Below are 27,994 nucleotides of genomic sequence, written 5' to 3' on the forward strand. Positions count from 1 at the left end.
AGAGGTCCCTCCCTCTCCAAACTCCGCCCTCCCCAGGCCCCTCCTGCAAATCCTCAGGAATTTCCCAACCTGCAGTTGGCAAACCTTACTGGTGCTCAGCTTCCTCCTGGCTGCCAGTGGGCTGCCCAGGAAGCAGCCTGACAGCCTCTTTCCTGGTATGTGAAAAGACCGATCTGTCTTTGAAGGAGAGCAAAGTTCAAGAATCAGCACTGGCGTGTTAGTGAAAGTCAAAGCTCACGAGTAGGCAAGAGCCGCTCCAGGAGTCCAGTCAGACCTTTGGCTAAGCTCACGAAGTTGCTGAGCCAGCAGCCACTGAATGCAGATGTGCTGTCCAAGAGCCCTTCTGACGTTTCCACAACCACAAGTTCCCATGGTGGTTTACAATAGCTAGGAATGCATCCCTGGAGTGGGCATGGAGGCGGCACTGGTGGCACTACACTTTCTAAGTCATTCAGTATAGCACATGGAGTGTTTGCAGGATGCAATGCCCTCCTGAAAGAAAGGACCTGTGTGCACTGTGTGCAGAAAACGGCAAACAAATGTGTTTTTAATATCAGGCGTACTTAGTTAGAAATATTTATATTCTGCCTTTTTGTATGATAACCGCCTCCAAGGTTGCTAAGCCTGAGGTTGCCCACTTGATTCCAAAGATATTACTCCCTTGGTATGAGGGCCTGGGCAGAATCAGGCTTGGTGGGGCCAAGGGGCATCAGTGTGGGGAGTAGAGCACGGGGGGGGGGGATGTCTGTAGGGTAAATGGAAGATCTGGGTCAGTAATTTGTATAGGATTGTCAGCTCTGGGTTGGGAAAATACCTGGAGATTTTGGAGGTGGAGCCTTGAGGAGAGGGTGGGGTTTGGGAAGAAGAGCGGCTTCGATGGGGTTTAATGCCACAGAGCATTCCTTCCAAAGCAGCCATTTTCTTCAGATGAATTGACCTCTGTCACCTGGAGATCAGTTGTAATCCCAGGAAACCTCCAGCCACCACCTGGAAGTTGTATCAATATAAAGAATCTCCATGAATGACTTTACCTGAGTTCTCCCTTTCCATCAAGTACTTTTTGATCCTAGCTCTTTAATAAGACTATATAAGGGTCTGTGGAACTTTAACAAAGATTTAAGAACTGTTTGAATTGTTTTGCACAATATAATCTTTCTGCTTTTGTTCGTATTTCATTCACGGAGTGTCTTTATATTGATACAGTCTCCTCCCGTGAGCTCTCATTTTGATATACTACCTGGAAGTTGGCAACTCTAAATTTGTGCACCCTGGGAACAGCCAGGCAGAGTGTGGGAATTGACTAGGTTTTCAGACCTCCAACACTGGTTGCCTGACTGAACATAGTTTCATGAGTTTGCAGATTCCAAAAATAAAAGTCGTGTAATGCCTTTGTATTATGTTGTGCAGGCTTTGGAGTTTCTCAGAGCCCTTCATCAGGCTGGGAAGAGGGAGGGTATAAAAATGTAGGACAGAGAAAAAGATGGGCAGGTTGAAAAAGCCCTCAGTCTGCAGCTTCTAGGAATCCAGAATGCATTAGCCTTAGGGCGCTTTCATGCGGGCAAACAATGCACTTTCAGTCCACTTTCAATGCACTTTAGCAATCATTTGCAAGTGGATTTTGCCCTTTCAGACAGTAAAATCCAGTGTGAATTAAAAGTGTGTGATGTTGAGTGCAACCAGGTATTAGGATTTCTGTTATTAAAACCTGAGTAGCTCGCGTCCCCCAACCCCCTCCTCTATGAACTGGGAACACTAATGAGAACCAATGAACGAATGCCATAAAAGTAGCAGCAACCCAAGACCACAACACCACCCTGGCTGCCGTTGACAGGAATTATATATATTATTCTCTTCAAAAGCAACCAGAGCAGAAATGCTCCAGAATTCATTATGTGGGAAGAGGAAATCTGGAATGTATAGTTTGTGGTGGGGAAAGGAATAGTTTTCCCATCTCATTTTCTTTAACTACTAGCTACTAGTAGAGTTTAGCATCTGAAGAGAATCTTACCAAACCACGAGAATCATGCTGCCAGTTTTAAACTACCAAAAATTTGTGTTTTTATTCCCCTACTTTAGACAGTTTCAAAGAGATGCCCCCCCCCGCGCCTGGAACAGAAAGATGTCTGCACATGCTCAAAAGCATTGTCCTTTACGCTGTTTTTTTTTAAAGAAAGGAAAGGCACTTTGCCCATGCTTGAAAGGCATGTTGTCTGTAAGCCTTTTTTAAAAGTTACTGTTTCTCTCAGGGAAAGGCACTGTGCGTATGTTCCAAAGCACTCTGTTGGAAGTTACAGAAATTTGTAAAACAATAGCACATCCAGCTATCAGTTCTATGACGAATTCACAAACTAAGAGCCTGGAAAAAGAGGCAAGCTGGCAGAAATAGACCATTCGTTCGTGTAGGAAAGCACCAACGCTGTTTTTCGGAAGGGCACTTGTGGCTGGCTTCTCTGAAGTGAGGCTGGACCACAGCGTTGTTGTCATGGTGATCCTCCTCTCCCTCCGGCATCCTGGACTGCCCTGCCAGTGGAGTGAAGGAGACACTCCCAGCACTCCTGCTTCCTCCTCCCTCCTCCTCCCCTCCTTCTGTGGCTTTCTCAGGGTGGGAGCCGGATGATATTTTATAGCTGCCCTTGTAGCCAATGGCATTGCAGACGGCCGAGATGCCAGCACCCTGGGAAAGCTCTCTGCTCCGTCATCGGTGCACTGCAGGGCGCGGGGGATGCCCCTTAGGAACTGGGGCTGACCCTGCTGTGTCTACCTGCCTCCTGCACGGGTCCAGGGCACCGACTTCCTTGACTCAGCTGGATCCAGAAAGGCTTTTAGCGATGACATGATCTGCCTCTGGGAAGGAGCTCGAGCTGTGCCGGGAACTTGCTACAGCAGCTGCTGGGGAAGTTTTGCCTTCCAAGTTGTGAAAGTTTTGGCGTTGTTTTTTCCTTCATGATCCAAAGCAGCAACAAGCCCCTCTTGGGTGCAGCCACCTTTCCTCTCCCTCTCCCTGCCTCTTTCCCACCCCCTCTGCCCTGCAAGGGGCAAACCTGAAGGGAGGCAGTGGCTCGTCAGTCTTCCCAAGGTGAGGACTCCAAGATGTGAGGCTGCAGGGGGAAGGAGGTGAGGCTGCTGTTTTCTGCTGCAGACGGATTGCTCCCTGGCAGGCACCTTATCACTCTGGTTCCCAGGGGAGCTGAGCTGGCCCCGGGGGGTACAAGTCGCATGCCCCCAGAGTTGCACTGCCCGTCGCAGGACACTGGCCAGCAATGGCAATCCAGGGGATGGAACTTTGCGCCATGGCAGTGGTCATTATCCTTTTCATCGCAGTCCTCAAACAGTTCGGGATCCTGGAGCCCATGTCCATGGAAGGTAACTAGTCCCTGTACCTTTGCCTGGCTCTCCAAACCACCCGAGCCCCCCTCCGTTGCACCCATTTGCCTTCCCCCGCCGCAACCCTCCTTTCTTGACAAAGCTCTCCCCGGTGAATATATATGCTGGTTCTTGAAAGTAAGGCTTTCCGGAACACTTAGCTCTGCATTATCCAATTCTTCTGTTTCTGGCAAAAAACCATTTCTGGGCATTCTCATAACTTCTCTCTGGTTTCTTGGTGACATTTTCTGGTAGAAGCCCCCCTTCCCTTGTCCCTACTAACTGCTCTTCCTCTTGTGGTTTCTAAAGAATGTTGTGAGGGAAGGGATTGTCCCTTTGGAAGTCTGTTGTTTGCAGTGGGACTTTTAGGCGGGGAACGTAGGAGGAGAAAGTGATAAACTGCCCGAAATATTCCTTCTTGGTGGTTGAAAATTGACTTGGATCTCAGGATAACATCCCTTTCCCCTCCAAATCCAAACCTACTAGCTTTATTACTATAAACCGTGATCACAATGCATTTGTCAAAGCATTGGAGATTAACGGAACTCGGGATTTTAAAAATAGCCCCAAAAAGTAAGAGAGAAAAGATGCTTAAAGGTTAATGGCGCTGAGCTGTGCAGTTTGAGCCTGCGAATAAAGCTGGTGTTGGAGGAAACCCCTGTAGACTAATTAGATGCATAAGGATCTGAGCCTTATGCAGAAAGATTTCAAGTGACCCATAGGCATGCTGGGTTGGAAAAGTCATGTTATCTTCAGGATGTTTCAATAAAGAAGGTCTGGCTCTGGGCAGGGCTTGGATGGGTGATTACCAGGGAATACTGCATATGCTGCTCAATGGAGGCAAGGTGGGATATTCGTATAATTAGTAATCACAGTAATACAATGGGGGGGCCTCCTTCTTTGGAAATCCCCCACTGAATCCTTTGACACTGTAGGGTGCTTCACTGATCTCACATCTCCTGTGCTTAATTTTTTTTACTAAGTGCCAAGCACTCCCAAAGCACCCCTCAATCCAACCTTTGGATGGCACAGAACATGATCAGGAGCCATGCCTTGCATGGCATCTCTCAACCCAGATAAGGATGACCATTTCTAAATGATGAGGCAAGACTTGGGTGGATATAGCATAGTATTTCCCCCCAACCCCAGGCCGCATGGTGAAGTGGTGACGAGATTGATTTACCAGATTCAGATTTGCTACTACATGGCCGCATAGGTCATGTGGTTTCAGCATGACAGTGAGGTTGAAACATGGTGTGCAAAAGCAGTCACATGACTTTTACTTGTTTCCAAGAGAGCTGAAAGTGCTTCCCACGGGATACGAGAGCATGTCTCGTATCACATCTGATCCATCAGGTTTTGCAGGTTTTTTTAAACTACAGAAAACCCTGCTGAAACTGTTTAGAGGAGGCTAAAGTGGGATGAGTGCACACATTACTAGCAGTGATCCCTTTTCGAACATGGTTACCTGACAGTCCCTTCTGACCCCTGGAAAGTTGATTTCCAGAGTGGCAGGATTTACATGAACTAATAGCCATGTGGGTCAGGGAGCTGCAATGAGAAGGAGGAGGAGCAAAGTAGCCCTCTCCTCCCTCTTCTGCAAGCATAGCTCAACTGATGGAAGAGGAGGAAAGAACATTTTTGCCCTCTGACTTGCAAGGGCCATATAGGTCCTGTAACTCCGGACGTCAATATTTCAGGTATCGGGACTGCTTGGAGAAAGGGAACAACGCAAAAATCCAAACCCACCAGAGCCCATTTGGTATAGTGGTTAAGAGCAGCGGACTCTAATCTGGAGAACCGGGTTTGATTCCCCACTTCTCCACATACAGCTGCTGGTGTGACCTTGGGTCAGTCAAAGTTCTCTGAGAGCTGTTCTCTCATGAGCAGTTCTTTCTCAGCCCCACCTACCTCACAGGGTGTCTGTTATGGGGAGAGAAAGGGAAGGAGATTGTAAGCCACTCTGAGACTCCAAGTGGAGGATGGGGTATAAATCCAATCTCTTCTTTTTTCTTCTTCTCTTATTACTATCAGAATGCTGGATCCAATATATTGTCTGTTTTCAGCTCCTGGGTTAGATCTCCCCATCTTTTCTGCTGGACTCTATTCAAGGTGCTGACTTTGGCCTTTAAAACTTTTAAATGGGCTGGAACCAGGTTACTAGAAGCAGGACCTTTTGAGTTGTGGCACCCCAACATTAGCATATATCTCCTAGCTATTTGCCTCCAGTAGCAGGCAAAGATGTTTCTGGTTACCCATGCTTCTTGCCACTTGGGTTATCTGGTTTGCTTGGACTTCGGGTTTTGCAGACTGTTGCTTTGTTTTCTGCTGGTGTTTAAAATCCCAAGTGTTGCTATATTATTTTATAGTTAAAAATTCATTTTATTGATGTTAATTTAATAAAGATGTTTTGAGTTAATCCTGGGGGGGGGCAAATGGGGTTATAGCTTTAATATTTGGCTTCCCCTCCTCCTTCTGTCCTCACAACTGTTTGGCTCTGATTGCAAAGGCTTGAAGCAGGTGAAAGATTCCTCAGAAACAAGGAGTTTGCCCAGTAGCTGGAGAGCAGGTCCAGTCTTCTCAGGAGCACTGAGGTGCTACGTCCAGGCTCACAGAAGCAAGCTGGCTGTACAAATGGCCAAACTAGCAGTGCTTGGTGCTTAGCCTAGGGTTTAAATATCCTGGAGAGCAAGAAGCCACTCCTGATCTTGGGCTTTATCTGGCCAGGGCTTGGTCACATCACTACATGCACTTAGGCAGTGATCTGGCCAGCCTAGTGCTTCTATGTTGATGAGTTAGTTGCCTTTTTGTGGGCCCGCCATCTCTATTGCTCCCAATGGGTGGAAGAAGAACTTGGGGGACTGGGAGTCCAGGCTCTGGCCCTACAAGGCAGGGAGGTGGCTGCCCTGGAGTCTGCCATGTTGGCAGCATCACCTGGAGCTAAGCCTTCAAGGGCAGGCCCTTCAACTGAGGCTTTGGGGTCCAGGGGCTCTGGGTCTGGAAGGAGTTCTAGCTCTGGTCTAGTGGTGCCGGGTGTCCCCTGAGCCTCCTGGTCTTCCCCCAGGGTGCTCTCCGGCTCATCCTGGTCATCCTCTGAGGAATCTGCTCCTGAGTCTGAGTCCAGCTCAGGAGGGCTCACAACAACAGCACCCCTGTGATATGTCAGGTGAGGACAAACTGAAGCACAACCATGCAGTCCACTTCATGCCTAAACAGGAATTCGAACTTGGATCTCCCCAGCATTGAACAGCTCTGACCACTTTTCCACACAGCTTTTGATTCCCCTACAGATCTGGTAATAGAACGTAGGACCTCTAAGCAAAAGAGTTTTGTTCCATGTGGGCGTCAGCTCTCACGCTTCTCATTTGAGGGATTAAATCCCCAGGCCAATAGATGTGCTGCGAGCAAGAGGAATACAGCTCACATAGAAAATGGGACATTTCTCTCTCACCTGTCTGAAAGATCGAGTGAGCTTTCTTGCCACAAGTGCTACATGCAAACTTCGTTATAGACTAGGGTTGCCAACAACCTGGAGGAAAAAGTATTGTGCCCCTTTAACAGAGGGCTTAATGAGATGTTATTTACTACATGGTATTATTTACCTCTGTACCAGGAAAAGCTCCATGTTAATGGTCCATTTCCACATATTAAGTCTCCATTAAAGGGGCAAGACTTTTTTCCCTCCAGGTTGTTGGCTATTGTAGACAGCACTGGAAAAGCAGTGAATTCAGAACTACCTGCCACTTCAGCTGTGATTTGCCCTGTTTGTAAGATTTTCTGGGATTACAGTTGATTTACAGGCAACAGAAATCAGTTCAACTGGAGGAAATGGCTGCTTTGGAAGGTGGACTGTATTGCATTATACCCCATCAAAGCCTCTCCCCAAACCCCGCCCTCTTCAAGCCTCGCCCCCAAAATCTCCCAGTATTTCCCAACCTGGAGCTGGCAACCCTACCTGTTTGTATGAAACAATGTGAGCCTCTCTCAATAGAAATGTTGGTTCCTTAGTGGTAGATGATCTGCCTGTCTCCCACAAAGGTAAGTATGCATGTGCTTTAGTAACTCAACTGTAAAAATAAAAATGGTGATCTGTTAGAAAAATCCCATGCTTGAAAAGTAGAGAAATACTTTGAAGAGGAACAAACAAAATCAGAAAGTAGTTATGCAGTGTATGGGGTCCACCAGAACTCTTTTTCAGGCTACTAAGCAAAAAAGGGAGGGAAGGGAAGGGTAGATGCAGATGATGTTTCTAAGGTAGATGCAGATGACGACTTCCATTTATGTCCAAAAACGACCTTTTCTCTCTGCCACTTTTGTATTTTGTTCTGGTAGACTTGGAAGCTTGTACACTGTGCTTTGATTTTTGGCTGTTCCTGATTAAAAATATTGCTTTACTATAAGAGCATTCAAAGAAGTGAGGTTTCCCATCACCAGTTAGTGGACTGCTATCTCCCAGCAAGAACAGTACAGCAAAGGGTAGAACAGCTTAAAAATGCAAGCTAAAAACACATCCCCTTCCTTATTCTCAAAGAGTTTTCCTTCCACATCCTTTCCTTTGTGGGAATAGCCTCTTAGACTGTAAACCTGAGAGCAGGGCTTGTGTCTTTCATGTCACTCATGAGCAGTGCCTGAATTCTATAGGCACTCCAGAAATTATAATTGACATTGTGCTTCATATTCATGAGTTCAGGAATCTTTACAGCAACCCTGTAAGGTAGGGCAGTTCAATCATCCTGTTCAAACCAGGGATTAAACCTGCAGAGAGGAGAGTGTTTTCCCTAAGGCCACCTAGTGAGTTTGCAGCCCACCAAGATTTGAACTGAGGAGGGCCCGGCACACCCCATACCAGGAGCAAGCCAAGAGGGCCTTTTTGGTAGAGTCCCCATATTTCCCTGGAGATCTCTGTAGGTATATCCATCCATCCTTTCCTCATCTCGGTACAATGTGGAGGCAGAGGTATCAGTAACCACAAAGTCATTTTAGCAGCTGATAATAAAATATTAACCAAGGAGTAAAACCTGCTTGTTGGAGTCTTAAATCAAGAAATTGGATCCCTTCCCGAGACCCCTCAAGGACATCGTGTGATAGCCAGTATCTCCCCTGCCTCTGTTACACTTCTCTGTCTGTGTGTCTCTCTGCACCATGGCAAAAGCCCAGTAAGACCAGTGTTCCCTCTAAGCTGAGTTAGTGTGAGCTAGCTCACAGTTTTTTAGCCTCCGGCTCACACATTTTTGTCCTAGCTCAGAAAGGATGGCTCCAGAGCAAACAAACTGATGCAGTAGCCAAATCGCTCGCTCACAACTTTAATGCCAGAAGTTCACAAAAAAGAATTCTTGCTCACATGACTCCACAGCTTAGAGGGAACATTGAGTAAGACCCAATAGGAGGAGGAGGAGGAATAGTGGGAGAAAGCCAGAGAGCAGACCCCACTGGTGTTCCTTCTAAGCTGAGTTATTGTGAGCTAGCTCACAGTTTTAGCCTCTGGCTCACACATTTTTGTCTTAGCTCCGGAAGGATGGCTCCAGAGCAAATTGATTCATGCAGTAGCCAAATCGCTCACTCACAACTTTAATGCCAGTAGCTCACAAAGTAGAATTTTTGCTCACAAGACTCCACAGCTTAGAGGGAGCATTGGAACCCTCTCCCCAATTCTCCCATCCCCAAACCCCTCTGAATGGCAGCAGGGAGGGAGACCCACTGTGAGAGTCAGGTGTCCCTGGATGGAACATCCCACTGCTGAGCCAGAGGTTTGGGTGACAGCTCAGGCTGGGTTTAGTGCTGTGCCTGCTGCTATCAGTCCTATTTTTAAAATATGCTCACGGTTGCATCACATCTCAGCCTTGCCCTGACCTTGCTGAAGGGGACAATATCAGGCTGCATCTCAGCTTCTGGTGACAAAATAATAATAACAATAACAATAATAATAATTTTAAAATCTGCTGGACAGAGCTGGCCCTACCGTGAGGTGAGGTGCAACAGCCAAGACTGGATCCCACCTGAGTGATAGAACAGGAGAGAGAAATCTGACCTGAGAGCAAAGACGATAAGGATTGCCAAGGATCTGACTCACTCAGTGCACTAGCAGTGGTTGGCTTGATGTCCTCAAGGAAGCTGATGGTCATCTCCTATTGGTGCCTCTGTGTGGCATCCACATGCCCTTCTAGTCTGGGTTTAGACTGCTGATAAACGTCACGTCCAAAATCTTGAGAATTCTGCCTTGCCAACAGCCTGGAATTTGTTCCATGCTCCATCAGTTCCACCAAGTATGGAACTAAATGGGGATACAACACTCCGTATGGTGCAGTTTTTGAAGATGTCTCAGAAGCTTCTGTTGCTACAGAGTGCGGCAGTGAGTGTCCCGTCTGAGGGCAACCACTTGGAAGATGCCACTCCACTTTTGGCTACATCAGTCTCATGAGTTACCTATTGGTTTCTGGGCCCATTTAAAGCCTTCACAGTCTAGGGCCCTCATACATTGAACCACATCTCCCAGTGTTTTCCCTGTACCAGCTTTGTTCTTCAGGCAAGAAGAAAACGAAGGGCCCCACCAACTGGAGCAAAGAGATGAAGAAAAAACAGTGGTGCGATGGGAAGCAAATTTTATTATTTATTTATTTTTTGCAGTGCATTGCATTGCATTTTGCATTGAGCTTTCTCAGGGGGAGCTATACATATTTCAAAAAATAAAAGAAGAAAGATTCACAAATGTCTTTTAACTGTTTCTCATGATTATTGTTCCAGGTGGTCAGCCGTGTTGGGCTGAAGCAGTAGATCAAATTTAGAGTCCAGTGGCACCTTTAAAACCAACAAAGGTTTATTCATGGTATGAGCTTTTTGAAAATGTGTGCATGCACATGAAAGTTCATACCTTGAATAAACCTTTCTTGATCTTAAAGGTGCCACTGGACTCTAAATTTGTTCTCATGATTAGTTTTTAGGAAACATCAAAACAATGATAAAACCATGCTTAAAAAGCTAGAACTTCTGAGCATGTACAAAGAACACTTAATTATCAAGAACCACCAAAAATACTGCTAGAAACTTAGAATAATGTTATAACAATTATTGCAGGCATGTAAAAACAAGAGAGCTCCAAAGGTATTAATTTTTAAAAAATCAATAGAGTGAATAAACTTTTAACAAATAATTATGAGAAACAGTTAAAAGACATTTGTTAACCTTTTCCTTTTATTTATTTATTTTTGGGGGGTATTTTTGCATTTTGTGTATGTGTGTCTGTGTCCAAGCCTGGAAGTCATGGTGACCTCTGACGACTTTTACTGGGGCATGGAGGACGTTCAGAGAAGTGGCTTGATAGTGTGCCTCTGCCTCCCGACCCTGGTATTCTTTGGAGGTCTCCCATCCAAATACTTGCCAGGGTTGCCACTGCTTAGCTTCTGAGGTCTGACGAGATTGGTTTTGGTTTTATGTTTTGACATATGTATAGATCCCTCTGAGGAAGCTCAGTGCAAAACACATAGAGGTATTAACATAATTGGAATAATTTTTCTTTCCACTGTGCCATTGTTTTTTCTTCATCTCTTTGTTCTTCAGGCAGTCTTCTCTTTGTGGTGCCCAGTCAGGTTGTAGGCTTTTTCTGTGGGAGGTCCAGTCCTTTGAACTGGTTTACCAAGGTTGGTGTGGAGGGTACCTTCACTTTCTGCATTCAGGAAGGCATAGAAAACAGTTTCATCTCAGAGGGTGTTTACTGAAGGGTGAATGTACTGGCAGATAATGGCTGTGTCTTTAACTGGTGTGTTGTTTTGGTCTTGTTGATGGACTGTTAATATTGATGTATGTGTTTGTCACTTGCTGTTGCTTTGTGAGCTGCCTTGAGTCTAAGGAGATAAGGTACTGAAATGCACAAATAAATAAGATAACTTGTATAACTCAGCTTGGCATTCCTTGGTACAGAGTGTAGACATTTAGAAGTGGAATTCTGGGTGGGGGAAGAAGATAAACAAGGCTGAGAATCCTGTCTGAGCCTGGGGGGCCAAACTACACATTGCAGTTTGTAATGTATAAGACGTGGGTCCCCACCACCTGATTTTAACAGATATCAAGAGTGGGGGACCTTCTCAAAGTATGTTGGCTCTGATCCAGATCAGAAGCTTTCCCCCTGATTCTGTGTTCTGGAGCTGACACTGTCTGAGGGGTGCTTCTGCTCTATTGGGTAATCCACCAGTACACATGCAGTTCCACAATGGGGCTAATAACCCCCCAGGCAGCTTTGTGTCAGGCCAACAACTTATGGGAAGACTGCAATCCCTTCTCCCCCCCCAATATGGTCCAGTGGAAGATAGAAGAGGCAGGGACTTGCATTTGGAGGAAGCGATCAATGGCTTCAGCACAAGTACATCACTTATAGTGTGACCCAGAAGTGACAACATCATACTGGGTATGTCAGTTGCAAACCCCCCCCCCCATTTTGCCTGTGGAGTTCCTATTGCCACCTAGCTGACTAATGAGAGCAGGGGGCAAGATATGTCCTTCCCGAAGCAGGAAGATGGCAACCCTATTCCCAGTACAAAGGTGCTTGGAGAACAAGCCCCCCCCCCCGACATCTGAATGTTAGAGTCAGAGTCAGCTGGGGGAAACACAGGCCCTAAATATTACGAATTGTAATGTGTATTTTGTAGGGAACAGAATATCCTAGTAAGTAGGGTTGCCAACTCTGGCTTGGGAAATTCCTGGGGAGGATGAAATTTGGGGAACCGAGGGAGCTCAGCAGAGGTGTATGTTACTCTAGAACTTCAGTTTTTCCTAGACTGTGTGGTATATCCATTTCAATGTGGCTTCAGGCTGGGATTTGGTCACCTTAGTTGATAGCCTCTATGGAGAACTAGACAGGGCAAATGTGACCCTGCTAGTTCTGCTGGATCTCTCACTGGCCTTTGATAACTATCAACCATAGCATCGTACCAAGCTGCCTGTTGGCACTGGGACTGGGGGGCATCATGTTTGGTGGTTTGAGTCCTATTTGAAGGGTCTGTCTCAGAAGGTGGTGCTGGGGAATTTCTGCTCCACCCCATGGATCCTGGCCTGTGGGTTCCACAGGGTTCCGTCTTACCCTCCATGCTATGTAATATCTATGTGAAGCCACTGGGAGACGTCATCAGGAGGTTTGGGCTGTGGTGTCACCAATAAGGGAATGATACCCAGCTCTACCTTTCTTTTCTACCTAGTTCCAAGGATGCTTTTGAAGTTCTGAACCAGTGGTTGGAGTCAGTAATAGACTGGAGGAGGGTGAACAAGTTGAGACTTAATCCTGCCATGACAGAGATTCTCTGGGTTAGTAGAAGGCAAACCAGGGACTTGAGATCTCTCCTGACTTCGTTGGGGATATAGTTCCCTTGAAAAGCCTGGTTTGCAGCTTGGAGTGCTACTTAACACAGTAGTCAGAGTATCAGGTGGCTGCAGTGGTTCATAGTGCTTTTGCCCAGCTTTGGCTGGTGCATCGGCTGCATTCATTTGTGGTTCAGTCAGAACTAGCTGCATTCATTTGTGGTTCAGTCAGATCTAGCTGCATTCATTTGTGGTTCAGTCAGATCTAGCCACAGTGCTCCATGCCTTAGTCACATCTAGACAGGACTATTGCAATGTGCAATATGTTTATCCCTGGTACTCAACGGGGCAACAGTGGGAGGGCTTGTGGAGTTCTCGCCCTGCTGGCGAACCTCCTGATGGCATCTGGGTTTTGGCCACTGTGTGACATAGAGTGTTCGGCTAGATGGGCCATTGGCCTGATCCAACATGGCTTCTCTTATGTTCTTATGTTCACCATGGGGCTACACTTTAAGAATTTTTGAAAGCTGCAGCTAGTGCAGAATGCTAAACTGCTGGCTGGGGCCAACTATCAGGAGCATGTGACCCCCAGTAGTATGGCAACTACATCGGCTATTGATCCACTCCTGAGCCCAGCTCAAGGTCTTGGTTTCATCCTTTAAACCAGGGCTATTTTTGGGCAGGAACGCACAGGAACGGAGTTCCAGATGGCTCCTGAGTTGGCCACACCCAGCAGGAACCCATTAGCATAACAGGTCACACCCAACAGCAGAAACTCATTAGAATTGGCTACATTAGGGGTGTGTGGCCTAACATGCAAAGGAGTTCCTGCTACAAAAAAAGCCCTGGCGTTTTGACAACAAGGTAAACAGAATAAGAAGCAAAAGGTGGGTGTGGCTGGATGACCACACTTCTGGTAACATGGGGGTGCGGCCTAATATGCTAATGGGCTGTGCTGTCAAGGGTGTGGCCTAATATGCTAATGAGTTCCTGCTGGGCTTTTTCTACAAAAAAAGCCTTGCTTTAAACCACTATACATCTTTGGACTGGACTATCTGAAGGACTCTCTTCTTCTATAAGTTCCTGCTCAGGAATTAAGATCACAGGGAGAGGCCCTCCTGACTGTTCCATCAGTCACAGGAGATTGTCTTTTGGGTACATGGCAGAGGGCCTTTTCAGCGGCAGCCCCACGATAATGGAACAACCTCCCCAGGGCAGTGTGCCTGGCCCCTTCACTTTTGATCTTTAGGGGGCAGTTGGAGTTGGTTCTATTTAGGACTGCATTTGATTAAATTTACTGGCAGTCCTAAATTGTGATTTAAAAATGTTAATGTATTGTATGTGTTCCATTTTATGTATTTTATCTATGTTTTAAGCTGCCTTGAGTTCTATAAGGTTGAAAGGCTGCTAATAAATGTTTTTCTATAAATAAATAAACCTTCCTCCAGGAAACGGATGCTACAGTTTCAAAATTAGTTGTAATTCCAGGAGAACTCCATGCCCTACTTTGAGGTTGGTAATCCTGTTCATAAAGGGTTGCCCCATCCTGTGTCTACCCCCCTGTGCTTTCAGCTCTCCCATGTTCTGCATTAGGCTGGTGGCTGCAAGGAATATGGTCTTCTCAAGAGCCACTCTTTTTTTGTGTGGAACCTGCTCTTCCAAGAGGCCAGCAGGGCTCTTGCTGTTGGTCATTTAGGCAGATGTTTGATAACTGAAGAAGAGCTGTTGATGGATCGGTTTGACTTAATTGTGTTTTTGGATGGCTGTTGGGTTTTTTTATTGTGCTTATTGATCCTTTACTGTGCAGCGTATATTATCTTTAAGCACTTTGAGGGCCCTTCTGCATTGTAAGACTGGACAGATATTACTTAATGAACAACTAAATAAAAGTATTGTAGCCTCCTCCCCTCCAAGAAGAACTGCATGTCCAGGGGTTCTGGAAGGCAGCAGATCCTAGATGATTCTGCATAGGTTGGTCCTGTTGTTTTTAGGACACAATCCCTAGTTACAAAATAGTTTGTATGTCTCAATCTAGTCTGCTAAGACAGGCTCAAACCAGCAGCTTTTTGCTTGGTACTTCACAACGTAATCCTAAAGAGAGTTGCACCTTTCTAAACCCATTGACTCCTCTTAAGATTGTGCTATCAGTCTTTTAGCTACTAAACCTACACCAGTTTCACAAAATAATCTTCATTGTTAGGCCGCTTACTCACATTTTACGGCTGGGAAGCTGGGGCTAAAACCTGGTGTTTTTGGCCATGGACTCCAAGTGAATCTGAGCCCAGGTTTGTTAGGCATCTGGGAAAGACATGGGCCCGAGCTTTTCCCCTTCTGCTGTGAAGTCAAGGTTGCCACTCTTTCTCTGGCACCGTCGCTGGTAATAAAAGTTAGAACTTTAGTAAGCAATTTTGTTGACAGTGCATGAGATGCATTAGGAGGCCCTTGCTCACTCTCTCACGGCTGGGTTGATCCTGCAGACATAGCAGAAGTAATGGATAAGAAGGACTTAATCATCCACAAAAGTCTTTCCTTGGGACCTTGAGTCAGGATAGATTTTTTCCCCCTGATACAAATAATGACTGCAGAAGAACAACTCTGACTGTGTCCTTCATTGGTCCTACAGATCTGTGGAAAGATCTCAGGTTTGTTCCATCACAAACAGTGGGCTTTCCTCTTTGATTTTCTTATCTCCTCCACCTTGTCCTTCTAAGGCAAGCAAGCAAAAGCAACATCACCTGAATGTTTTCACAGGATGATGGAGTCCAGTGGTCTACATGTGGAAGCTTGTGATTGGCCCAGGATGGTCTGAAGCCCAATTGAACGATACTTTCTGTCAGAGTAGGGGGTAACATACATCAACCCAGGATATTACTTTATATCAAGTCAGACTACTATTGGTCTATCAAGGTCAGACTGGTAGGAGCTCCCCAGGGTCTCACGTGCAGGTTTTTCATGCCACCTACTTCCTGATCATTTTAACTGGAGATGCTGGAAATTTTGCCTGGGACCTTCTGTTTTGCAGCTCAGATGATCTACTACTGAGCCATGCCTATGTATCTTGGTGGCTCCTTCTTGTACTTAATTGTTATTGATTCACACTTGCTCCCTAATTTTGGAGACCCAACTCCTGTCTATGCTTCTGTTCTTTTTTCTTTTTTTTGATTGGTCTCTTGCAGCCGCTTCACTGGGATATATTCCACTATTCCCAGTTGGACATCTATAGAAGCTATCATAGTAATGCAAATATTCAACATAATGTATGGCAGAAAAGGAAGGAAGGATTTTAAAATATATTTTTTATTTCACCATTTAAGGGAAAACAAAAAGAAAGGTGAGAAGCAGCAAGGAAGAATTTTTGTACGCTAGTACAAAATCAGTGAGGAGCTGCAGTGGCTCAAGTGGTTAAGACACTGAACTGCAGGCTGTGGAAGGTCAGTAGTTCAGCAGTTCGAGACCCGAGTGTGCCGCATGACAGAGTGAGCTCCTGTCTCTAGTTCCAGCTCCTGCCAACCTAGCAGTTCGAAAGCAAGAAATTGCAAGTAGATAAATAGGTACCACTTCAGTGGGAAGGTAACAGCATTCCGTGTGCCTTGGTGTTTAGTCATGCCGGCCACATGACCAAGGAAATGTCTTCGGACAGCGCTGGCTCTTCGGCTTTGAAACGGAGATGAGCACCGCAACCCTAGAGTCGGATTCGACTGGCTTTCGAGCAAGGGAACCCTCTAAGACATTTCCTTGGTCATGTGGCCGGCATGACTAAACACCAAGTCGCACGGAATGCTGTTACCTTCCCACTGAAGTGGTACCTATTTATCTACTTGCAATTTCTTGCTTTCGAACTGCTAGATTGGCAGGAGCTGGAACTAGAGACGGGAGCTCACTCCATCATGCGGCACACTCGGGTCTCGAACTGCTGAACTACCGACCTTCCACAGCCTGCAGTTCAGCGTCTTAACCACTTGAGCCACCGCAGCTCCCAAAGGCTGCATTATGCATTACTAAATAAGCATTATTTGTTTGTTTGTTTAGGAGGTTTCTATGCCACTCAAGCAGGGGACCCAATTAAATTAGGGCCTCTGCTGCTATAGGACACTTTTCTTGGAATCCCCTTGTAACATTTCAGGCTGGCCAGGTCAATTGAGGTGGTAGGCAATAGCCAGCAGTTGCAGGTAGCAGACATCAATTTGTGGCAAGTTCCACAAACAGCAGCAAGATCTGCAGCACCAGGGACAGCTCCACAGGAGGAAGCTTTGTTGCACAGACTGGATGTCAAGCAAGCGTTGATATATCCTGCTGTCTGCCAGAGGATTTGAAATTGTTAATGGCCTTCCCTTAATGTTTGTTCCCAACATCTGGTATTAAGTGGTGTACTGCCCCTGTATATGGAGGTTCTGTCTAGCTTCCCAGACCATGAATGTGTCTCATCCTTTTAAAAACAGCGGCTATCACCCCAACTTGTGGTGTTTGTCAGGAGTCATTCATCCTCAGCACTGCCTTGCCACAGAATGCAAGCTCAGCTGAGGCCTCCCGCCTACCCTGAGTGCTCTGCCGCCAGTTTCCCAGAAGATAATATAAAAGGAAGAGGCTGCTGGCAGAGTGGTCTCCAGTTGCAGTTTCTTGGTTGCGTCTCAGACCTGGATCCAGTTTCTGCTACCTTTCACATTTACAGGCATAAATACTACAAGAGCTATAACAAATCCAGTATTTGATCATCTCGCCTATAATCTGGTAGAATTGCCTTCCCATAACTGTGGTTAAAGCACTTGCCATGTGTCAGTGTAGTTTGCTGCACTGCTTAGTCATCAGAACACAGATACACTCCTGGCAGGAATGATCACTGCCAGTGGGTATGCAGGATGGGTTACAGCTATGGGCAGGGTAATTTGTGCATTTGCACCCTTGCCTCTGTTGGTTCGATTTCTGTACATATGAGCTGGGGAAGGGTAGTACTGAAGAGTGAACACTGATGCTGTGTTGTTAAGTCTGGTGGAAGTGGCTTGAACTCACCTTGGATGCATTCTGAAGCATTTGTTTTTAGGGCAGTGAACTGTGTGCAAGCCTCTTCCACAATACTTAAAATATCATGTCTGCCTTCTTCCTAAAGGAAGTGTGAGCTAGAAAGTCACACATTCAAATCTCAGCTTTGCCATATGCTCACTCGGTGGTCTTATACAAGCCCCTCTCTCACCAGCCTCAGACCCCCATCTGCAATACGGCTGAGAGCCAGCATGGTGTAGTGCTTAGAGTGTTGAGCTAGGCTCTGAGGGACCCAGGTTTGAATCCACACCCTGCCATGCAAGCTCTCCGGGTGGCTGTGGGCCACTTATATCCTCTCAGTCTAACTTACCTCGCAGGATTGTTGTGAGGATAAAATGGAGAAGGGGAGAACAATTTAAGCTGCTTTGGGTTCCCAATGGAGAGAAAGTGGAGAATAAATAAACAATAACTGCATAAAGCCATAATATTGACATACCTTCTAGGATTGTAAGGATTCCTGAGCTAACATATGCAAAATGCTTTGAACATTGCCTGCACATATGTTACCATTCAGGCTGGATGTTTTAAGTTTGAGAGCCAGTTTGGTGTAGTGGTTAAATGCGTGGACTCTAATCTGGGAGAACCGGGTTTGATTCCCCACTCCTCCACTTGCAGCTGCTAGATGACCTTGGGCAAGCCATAGTTCTGTCAGAGCTGCTCTCTCAAGGACAGTTCTGGAAAGAGCTCTCTCAGCCCCACCTACCTCACAGGTTGTCTGTTGTGGGGAGGGGAAGGGAAAGGAGTTTGTAAGCTGCTCTGAGACTCTGAGTGAAGGGCGGGGTATAAATCCAATCTCTTCTTCTTCTCTTCTAAGTGATTTGCACTGTAGTCTTAGGCAGAGTTACACCCTTCTAACTTCACTTACTTCAATGCACTTAGAACAGTGTAGCTCTGTGAGGACTGCACCATCAGTCAGTAGAATAATCAACTTATTTTCATTGATTGACCAGCGGGGCCCTTTGTAATCTGAGAGTTTAAGAGTTGAGGGGGTACTTGTTTCATTTTTGGAAGCTATTGCGGTACTGTTGTGTTATCCCTAGAGGGAATGCCAAAATAAATTAAAGATGGGCTTTTTCGTCAAGCAAGAATGGATAGCTTTTTGTTTTATTTATTAAACTAATTTCTCTTGCACTCCCTTTGATAGCTCCAAGAAGCACCACTGTTGATGTTTCTGTCATATGCAAATGTATTTAAATATGATTCACTGAGTAACAGATAAGAGAGGGATGATCAATCAACTGTGACTGTTTTAATGGGTCATAATACTTAACAACTAATAATTAATAATAATTATAATTACATTCATGAAAATGACTGCTAGGCTGAACAGCAAACTCCCAGAAGGATTGTTCAGATGGATTCCTCAGCCTGTTCTTGTAGTGTCTCCTTTTTTTTTCCTTTAGGAACAATTATAGAACAGGTAGCCTCAGGTACATGAACATGCTAGGGTATCTTGGCCTCCTGCCTGTCTGGCTTTCAACCTGAGAATGGCATTAGTGGCTCTGATCAATGAGCTTGGTTCAGTGATTCACATGAGAGGTTGTAACTGGCTGCTCCTGACAGCCATCTGTTGATCATGGGATGCCAGACTAGCTTTGCACTGGCTTCCTCTTTCACCTTGCACTGTTTTTACACTTCTTCTGCCTTTGCTCTCTTACGTCTTCTTATATGTCTCCCTTTGTTGTCTCTGTGTCCTCACTCCGTGCCTTGCTTTCTTCACTTTTGATGTCTTTCTTTTTATTTCATCTGGAAAGAAAATGGGTTGGACCCATTTCACAGCAGCAGCACTTTTCTCCAGTTGAAGGAGCCCTCTCCTGACACAAGATGCATTTTGCATTGGGGGCAGACTCCTTCCCTTGGAGCAAAGTGCCTCTGCTAGCAGAATGGATCTATGAGATTAAGCCTCAGATCTTCATCAGCCCTTTCTCTCCCACTGCTCCTAATCATAGGAATCGGTTCCTTCTGTCACTCCATGTAAATACCTGTGAAAATTCAACCTCTTAAGTCTGCCCTTTCCTAACTGATCTGCTCCTTATTTCTTTCTCCCTCCATGTGTCCCAAATGAATGGATCTCGTGTTGAGCACAGAGGGCCCAAGGCTGCAGAGTCCCTGCAGCAGGCAGTCATATAGTCTTGAAGTACAAAGGAATTGTCTGGAGGCTTTCCCAGAAATGGGTTGCCCAGATTGGAGGGTGGTTTGTGATAGATCTGGGAGTGACAGGGCATGTGTTTGGTTCTCTAGGATCACCTGACTTCTAGGACAGGAAGCTTCTGGGCTGTGGTGCTAGTATGCCTGTTTGAATTGAACTGCCATGTCAGACCAAGAGTCCATCTTGTCTGGCATCCTGTTTCCAACAGGGGACAGTCAGATGCTCTGGGAAGCAGAACATGAAAGCGTTGACCCACAGTGTTCCTTTCAGCACTGATAACTGGTGCACCATCTCTGTACATGGAGATTCCTTTTATGACTAATAACCAGTCATATGATAGGTCTGTCTTCCACAATTTTGTTCTGATCCCCTTTGAAAACCATCTGAGCGAATGCCCATCAGCGAGTCCCATAAGCTAATGATGCCTATGTGAAGAAGTTCTTTCTTCTGCCTATCCTAAACCTACTTCTGAACCACTTCATTGGGAGATCCTGAGTTCTACTCCCACACAAGAATGAGAAACCACTCTTGACTTACTTTCCAGGGGAGCTTTTGTTTTCTCCTGCAAACTTTTCTCCTCATCTGTGCTTTAAAGGGCCTCCAAGATAAGAAATGTTTCCTGCTTCTTGGATGATAGCTCAAAACCATGATGCATGATGGCCACATCTGATTGTGCAAAATTAGAAAACGGAAGACTTTGGCCAGAAAGAGCTGCACAGCTTGAGATGCGCCAAGCCAAACACAGCCCATCATCTGTCTATGGTGGCCAGGGACTCAATACAAAATCTGGTTTTTGCTGCTTGCTTGGGTTGAGTCTGGCTTGGTGGTCCATGTTAAAATTGACTGCTTGTGTAGCGTTAGCTGTGTGCCTACAGAAAATAAGGTGTCATTATAGAGTGATCCCTAAAACCTTGGGGAAAAAGGTTAGCAATTGGCTGGAAGTGGGTGTGTTATGATATCACAGGTTCTCCATGTAGTGGACCCTGCTTTTTTAAAAAAAGAAAAGAAATATTTTGAGTATGAGTTGTTCCGATGCAAACTGAAATGATGTTGCACTCTGGAGATGAAGTTTAGGCTTTATTTTGGACTAGGATTTGTGAATCTTGATTGAATATAAAACCTTACTTCAGTGTCATAGCTTAGAATCTTCCATTGATGGCTTAGGTTTAGTGTTCACCTTCCATGAAGCTGTGCTCTTTTGTCTTCTGTCCATACCCAGTATTCTCTTCTCTTAATAATATAGTCTGCTTGTTTAAATATTGGATGTTTTGCCTGTGCAGTTCTAAGTCCCCTTATGTCTGTTCTAAACTTTAAAATACTGCTAGAGTTAGGTGGCTATGGAGCAATTAAAGAATGTACTGAGAAACAATGGATAGTCCGAGGGCTCTAGAAGCAAAGGAAGTGAATGATCTAGTCGCTCAGTGGTAGTGTATTGTCTTGGCATACAAAGATCCCAGGTTCAATCCCCAGCATCAACAGTAGAAAGGATTAGGTAGTATGTAATGTGAAAGACTTCCATCTCTGCTGCCATAAACAATATTGACTTCAGTGGACTGATGGTCTGATTCAGTATAATGCAGTTTCATGTATTCAACGGATGCCTTGCCCAGGAAAAGCAGCAGTTTCACCTGGACAAACACCAAAGTGGCAAATAGCCTGAACTGTGTATGGAGCTGGCTAAACAGGAGCACCAGATACATGGACAGCTTGAGAGATCTGAGACCAAATGCCATCATTTTTGGCTGCATATGTGACTTTGTCTCTGTGCCATGGGCTCACATCCATTTAACACAGAAAGGGAACCAACCACATGCAAAACCTATAAAGGAAGCACTCAGAAAATGGCTAGCGGCTGCCCAAGTGTCTGGTCCTTTAGCTAGGAAATACATCAAGGCTCACAGGTGATTGCATCTGTTTCTCCTTCTCAGCACCTCTGGCAGTGCAAAGAAAGAAGAGAATGGATAGGCAGCAACCCAGGGTATCAGAGACAGGCTCATTGGGGACCAATGTGCTGCATGATAACAGGATCAGGAAGGAGCAAGCCATCAGCCAGGTGAGGGCCAGGGGCAAGTCATGTGATTTAAGAGATTGCACAGGTCAGGTGCCCAAAGCTGCAACTAGTAGGCAAGGAACAGAAGCAGAGGCAAGCCTCTTGGTGCCTGGGGGAGGGGCAACAGTGGGAGGGCTTCTAGTGTCCTGGCCCCACTGGTGGACCTCCTGATGGCACCTGGTATTTTTGGCCACTGTGTGACAGAGTGTTGGACTAGATGGGCCATTGGCCTGATCCAGCAGTGGCTTCTCTTATGTTCTTATGTTCACGGCTAGGGAACCTGGTGACCAGGAAATCCTCTGACAGGACCTTCTGTCTGGGAGACCAGCTGTTCAAACTGAAGGGCAAGCTTGGGAGTCTGCTGAGTCACCTTACCAGGTGTGAGTAAGATTGTTGTGGTTTGTAATCCTGCCCTGGTGGTGCCTCTAGGCAACATGCTTCTGCCTGTAATGACTTTGGCAGGCACGATGGCACAAGAGGAAAGATGCTGAAACCTGGCTGCTGGGAGGTCCTGATTTGAGATACCTGCCTAGCTTCTTGTAGTCTTTCTGGTCTTATCTGCAGAGTACCTATTAATCTTAGCACTGCAGTCTTGGAGGAACAAAACCCAAGTGGGTGGGCAAGGCACAGGAGACCACCAACTGGCATCTTATTTGCAAAACTGGAAGTTAACTTGATGTTAACTCCTGGTTTTGGCATCCCTTCCTGGTAATTAATCAGCAGAAAACTTGTCAGCAGTTTTGAACCAATTGAGATTTGGTATCCAAACCCTTGTTAGTAAGCAGAGAACATGGCTGGATCAATCCACATCCCATGAGAACTATCAACAGATCCATCACACTGTATCCATCTGATCTTTCTTTGAAGTCCTTTTTCGATGCTGACTGGCACAGTACCCTGTTACAAGGACTTCCATGAGTTATGTAGTTTGTGAAGAAATCCTGTTTTTCATAGAAATCCTGTTTTCCAGGGTCATCTAGTCTGACCCCCTGCATAATGCAGGAAATTCACAAATACCTCCCCCCCACACCCCCAGTGACCCTCTCTCCATGCCCAGAAGATAGTGCACCAGAAGATAGCAAAACAACCCTCCAAAAACTGTCCTGGAGAAAAATTCCTTCCTCTTAAGATGATTGTGAACTTTCTGACCATGACTGATTTCTACAGAAGAATCTTTTTCTCCCTGGGCAAAGGGTTTACCATGATCCAGTGTTTACTGTAGAGTTATGCTTATTACCTGTTTATGAAGACTGGATACCTGTGGGTGCCCAGAGCAGAAAGATCTAGCTGTGGCTTCCCTGCAGTGATCTAGTGTCCCTTCTTTGCTAGAAGATACTCCAAGTCAGTACATACGTGGGCGGGATTCCTCTATTTTTAGAGGAATTGTTGGCTGGTTGGAACCCTGGTAGAAAGTCCTTGAAAACTGAGCTCATGACAGAAAATGATACCATTATCCAGAGACTGAGTAATGGCTCTGCCTGCACCTTTGGACTAGATCTTTTGAAGGCTTCTGTCAAAAATTTTCACAAGAGCTAGCTCCAGATAATGGAGCTATAACTACAGCTCTGAGTTACACCTGAATAAAAGTCATTTTCAGTTCAAATTCTACTCAAACTAGTGAGACAAAAAGTCATGGGGAGAGTAAGTAGATTCTAGCTCAGTAATACTACAGAAAATCAGTCTTCCACAAATATTTCAGCCACAAGATTAAAAAAACCCCTCAACATTTTAAGAGATGGGCAGCTCTTGTTTCTTACAAGACCATAAAAAACAGTGAGAAATGTTTTCTCTTCCATCATTAACATTTCCAGTATTGTTCCTGGACTTTCACAGCATGAAAGTTACTTTATCAGCATGACAAGATATACTGATACTGCCAAATTATATTAGAAGGATCATACCTCCAAATAAACAAGAAGAGGAAGTATTTAGATGCCATCACCTCTTGTGGCTTTCATGGTTTAGGATCCACTACCATTTTAATATTAATCTGTTTTTAATGTTGTTCTGTCATTAGCCCTTGCATTTTATGTACCTCAACTTAAAATTGTAGTGGCCTTTGCAATTAATTTTATTATTACTTACTGTTATTTTAATATTCACTTATTTCCATAAGTGTTTGGATGGAGGGGATTTGAATCCAGGTCCTCCCATACCTAAGACTGATATACATTCATAATCTTTATGGACTGTTCTTATTTGGGAGGCTTTGTCCATAATTAAGTAGAAAATTTGTTATGGAGAGAGTTTACTGAAGTTTTCTACAAAATTGTGTGACTCCAACTAACTTGAGTCAGTCCTGCCTTCACTTTCAAAAACAAGTATGGAAGCAGAGGGGGTTGGCCTTCTGGAAACATCAAAGGAAAAAAACAAATACACTTTAAGCAATAATCTTCTACATACCATTGTAGAACCACAATGTTGTTTGTTTTATTCTAAAACTGGAATTGCTGCTCAGGCTGATCAGAAGCTATACTGACCACTAGACATTAGTGACTGGTTTTCCAACTCCATCAGTGCCCTCCTAAGCAAAGTTACACCCTTCTAAGTCCAAAGAAGTCAGTGGACCTAGAAGGGTGCAACTCTTCTTAGGACGGCACTGCATAAAGGTGAAATAGTAAAACAATGTGAACTGATCTCTGTGGTTATATTGTGACCTCAACAGCCATGTTGTTAGTGTCATTAAAATGTGTCTACAAAACGCTTTTCTGTTCACAACACACAAAGGCAGTATGAGAAAGCAAATGATAATAGAGTAAAAGTGGCAATCTGAACAGAAGAGAAACACATCACTACTCAGTAACAATAATAATAAAAAGATGAGCTATCCTTAGTCAGGAAAGCTCTCTCATAGCAGCCAGCTTTCAGTTACACAGTGAAAGGCATATCAGTCTAGTATATACAGATGTTGTAAGTCCTACACATTTTGCCCCTAACAACAGGAAGGTCCAGGAGTTGCCATACTAAAGGATGCCAACTTTGACTTTACCCTGTCCCTGAACAGGTGATTTACCCTGTCAACTTAGAATCATAGAGTTGGAAGGGGCTTCCAGAGTCATTTAGTCCAACCCTCTGCACAATGTAGGAAATTCACAAATACCTCCCCACCTCACCCGAAGTGACCGCTGTTCCATACCCAGAAGATGACAAAAACCCCTCTAGGATCTCCAGCCAAACTGGTCTGGAGAAAAATTGCTTCCTGACACCAAGGTGGTGATCAGCATTTCCCTGTGCTACAAGAAAGGGCTACAAGAACTAAGCACTGATGCAACCCTTCCTGCCTTCCCTCTTATGATCTGCCTAACTTTGTTCATACAAGCAACCTATTCAAGGGAGGAGCTAGATACAAGTCCAGTGGCACCTTAGTGACCAACAAGATTTTGGGGGGCGGGCGGGGGTGTATAAGCTTTTGAGAGCCAAAATTCCCTTCCTCAGATACTGTCAGTATTTGACAAAGGCAGCTTTGACTCTTGAAGCTTATACTCTGAAAATCTTGTTGATGATAAGGGACTCGAATCGAACTCTCCTGCTGCAGACCAACACAGCTACCCTGTAAAACTATTCAAGGGGTGTTTGTGCCCTCAGTGCATCAGCACATGCGCACAAGGACCTTGGAATCCGGCCCATGTCCATAAAATACCTGATAGTTATCTGAGAATACTGGAGTATAAATTGGCATCATTTACAGATCTGCATCCCAGCTGCTACTGCAGAGTTAATACTTACTTAAAACAGTTCCGCCTTGTTTATTCAACTCATTCAGAATGGACTTTGCGGTCTGCCGGTGTGGACTCTGGAACGTCCTTTCCAGCAGAAGCCATCCGAGCGCTCTAATGACTTTAAGAAGTTCATCAAGCATTTCTCTCTTTTGTTAAAATAATGAGAATGATGTTGCTTCAGCATTTAATTTGAGGCAAGGACGACATGCTTAACTATCCTTGTCTTACTGGGGACCAGGGAGTTGGGGACTGTGAGTTGGAGGGCATTGTTCTGCTGAAGCTTTCCCTTTTGTACAAGGGCATTTCAAACAGAGTCCATCTCCATGTGTCAGAATAGCTCCAACACAATCCTAGGCCCAAACTGGAAACTGCTTAAGATAGCATCTAAGCCCCACGACAGTCTAATTTGGGGATAGGTAAAGGTAAAGGTTCCCTTGCTCGAAAGCCAGTCGAATCCGACTCTAGGGTTGCGGTGCTCATCTCCGTGTCAAAGCCGAAGAGCCAGCGCTGTCCGAAGACGTTTCCGTGGTCATGTGGCCGGCATGACTAAACACCAAGGTGCACGGAACGCTGTTACCTTCCCACCGAAGTGGTCCCTATTTATCTACTTGCAATTTCTTGCTTTCGAACTGCTAGGTTGGCAGGAGCTGGAACTAGAGACAGGAGCTCACCCTGTCTTGCGGCACCCGGGTCTTGAACCGCTGAACTACCGACCTTCCACAGCCTGCAGTTCAGCGTCTTAACCACTTTAGCCACCGCAGCTCCAATAATTTGGGGATAGGCCAGCATAATTCAGAGGTACACTGGTGTATTTAAAGGTCTGCCATCATAGTTCCCTGCCAATGCCATGCTGCTGTATACCCCCTGGCACCAGTGTGGCTCCAGTCCATAGGTGCCAGAAATGAGTGCCACTGGGGAGGAACAGGGCTTAGTCAGTCTCCTAAACCTTCTTGCCTTACTGATCATGTCACAGGCCTTTGTATAGTAGAGGAGCATGTGTTTCCTATGTTCTTTCCTGTGTTGAGTTCCATGGGGGGGGCAGGGAGGCATCAGAGAGGTATACTGGCATTGTTATGCACTGATGGGCTGCTTCCACATACGGCTGGCATGAGGGCATAATCGGTATGCTGGTCTGTGACTGGTGGGTGAAGAAGAAGAAAGGAGAGAAGAGATTGGATTTATACCCCACCCTTCACTCGGAGTCTCAGAGTGGCTTACAAGCCCCTTCCCCTCCCCACAACAGACACCCTGTGAGGTAGGTGGGGCTGAGAGAGCTCTCTCGAAAACTGCCCTTGAGAGAACAGCTCTGAGAGAACTTGTGACTGACCCAAGGTCACCCAGCTGGCTCCATGTGAAGGAGTGGGGAATCAAATCCGGTTCTTCCAGATTAGAGTCTGCGCTCTTAATGACTACACCAAACTGGCTCTGGTGCTGGTGGTGTTGCTATGGTTGCCACTACTGTTGGGATGCTCTCAGTTCCTTAGAGCTGGGTCTTTAGGGGCATTTCTTTTATCTACTGAGAGAGCACAGGATACTGACCAGCTACCCTGGTGCTCTGACACTATCAGTGAATGCCCGAGCATCTGGTGTTTAGGAGTGAGCCATTCCTTTCTTTAGCGTGACTAACATAACTAAAACAGGTTTGCCTGGAGAATTTCTCTTCTTATTTGCTTATGAAAAAACAATCAGTGGAGAATAAGAGTGAGAGGAAAGAGATACATTGTTTACAAAAGGAAATGTGCATTTCACATCCTTCCCAGTCCCTGATATATGGAGACTCTGTACAACTATTCAACAGGGAAGCAAAGGCACTCTGTACCAGCTCAGGAGCATTTCACAAATTAACTCTTGGCCCATGCACAACAGATTGAAGAGGGAATAGGGTGCTCAGGCGGGGGGGGGGCAAGGAAGGCCTTATCCTGAAGCCAGGTGAGGTGCTTGCCTAAAGGCTGGGGTTGTCGTTTGGGGCAGCAGAGTGGGATGGGGCCTGATCGGACCCATGGGGCACACTTCTGCAGACAGTTCTCTTGGGCAAGCCCTGTTGAAATCAGCAAAAGTGCAAGAAGTAACTGTTGTGAAACGATGAAATAGTAGCCATTGTGATAAATTAATACTTTAAACTAGCATTGCTACACAAATTATAATCATATGTGAATGATGTTCAAGGGAGTATATCATTCCTGGCATCCCAGAATGCCCCCAAAGTGACAAATTTTGTTTAAAATACAATTAAACTAAATACCAGGGGTCATTTCCTGCAGGAGCGCACAGGAGCGGAGCTCCGGCAGTAAAGAGCCCAGGGGGCGGGCACATGCAACAAGCCCCACCCCCTGCTCCCAGCAGCCCTCAGTCAGAGCAAGAAGCAGCCAGGTAAGTTGCGGAGCCCCCCCC

The 27,994-nt window shown here is 45.6% G+C and overlaps 1 protein-coding gene across 1 annotated transcript in view; it reads left to right on the top strand.

Moving 5' to 3' along the window:
* Nucleotides 1-3,260: 3,260 nt before the first annotated feature.
* KCNIP3 (Kv channel interacting protein 3) overlaps nucleotides 3,261-27,994 on the top strand; it is a 42,040-nt gene continuing 17,306 nt past the window's right edge. Inside the window, exon 1 of the mRNA XM_015406940.1 lies at nucleotides 3,261-3,363. Coding sequence (XP_015262426.1) covers nucleotides 3,261-3,363 — 103 coding nt within the window. The remainder of the gene's footprint in view (nucleotides 3,364-27,994) is intronic.

The sequence above is a fragment of the Gekko japonicus genome, unplaced genomic scaffold (assembly GCF_001447785.1).
Source record: "Gekko japonicus isolate JY-2015 unplaced genomic scaffold, Gekko_japonicus_V1.1 scaffold1373, whole genome shotgun sequence".
Classification (NCBI taxonomy): Eukaryota; Metazoa; Chordata; class Lepidosauria; order Squamata; family Gekkonidae; genus Gekko; species Gekko japonicus.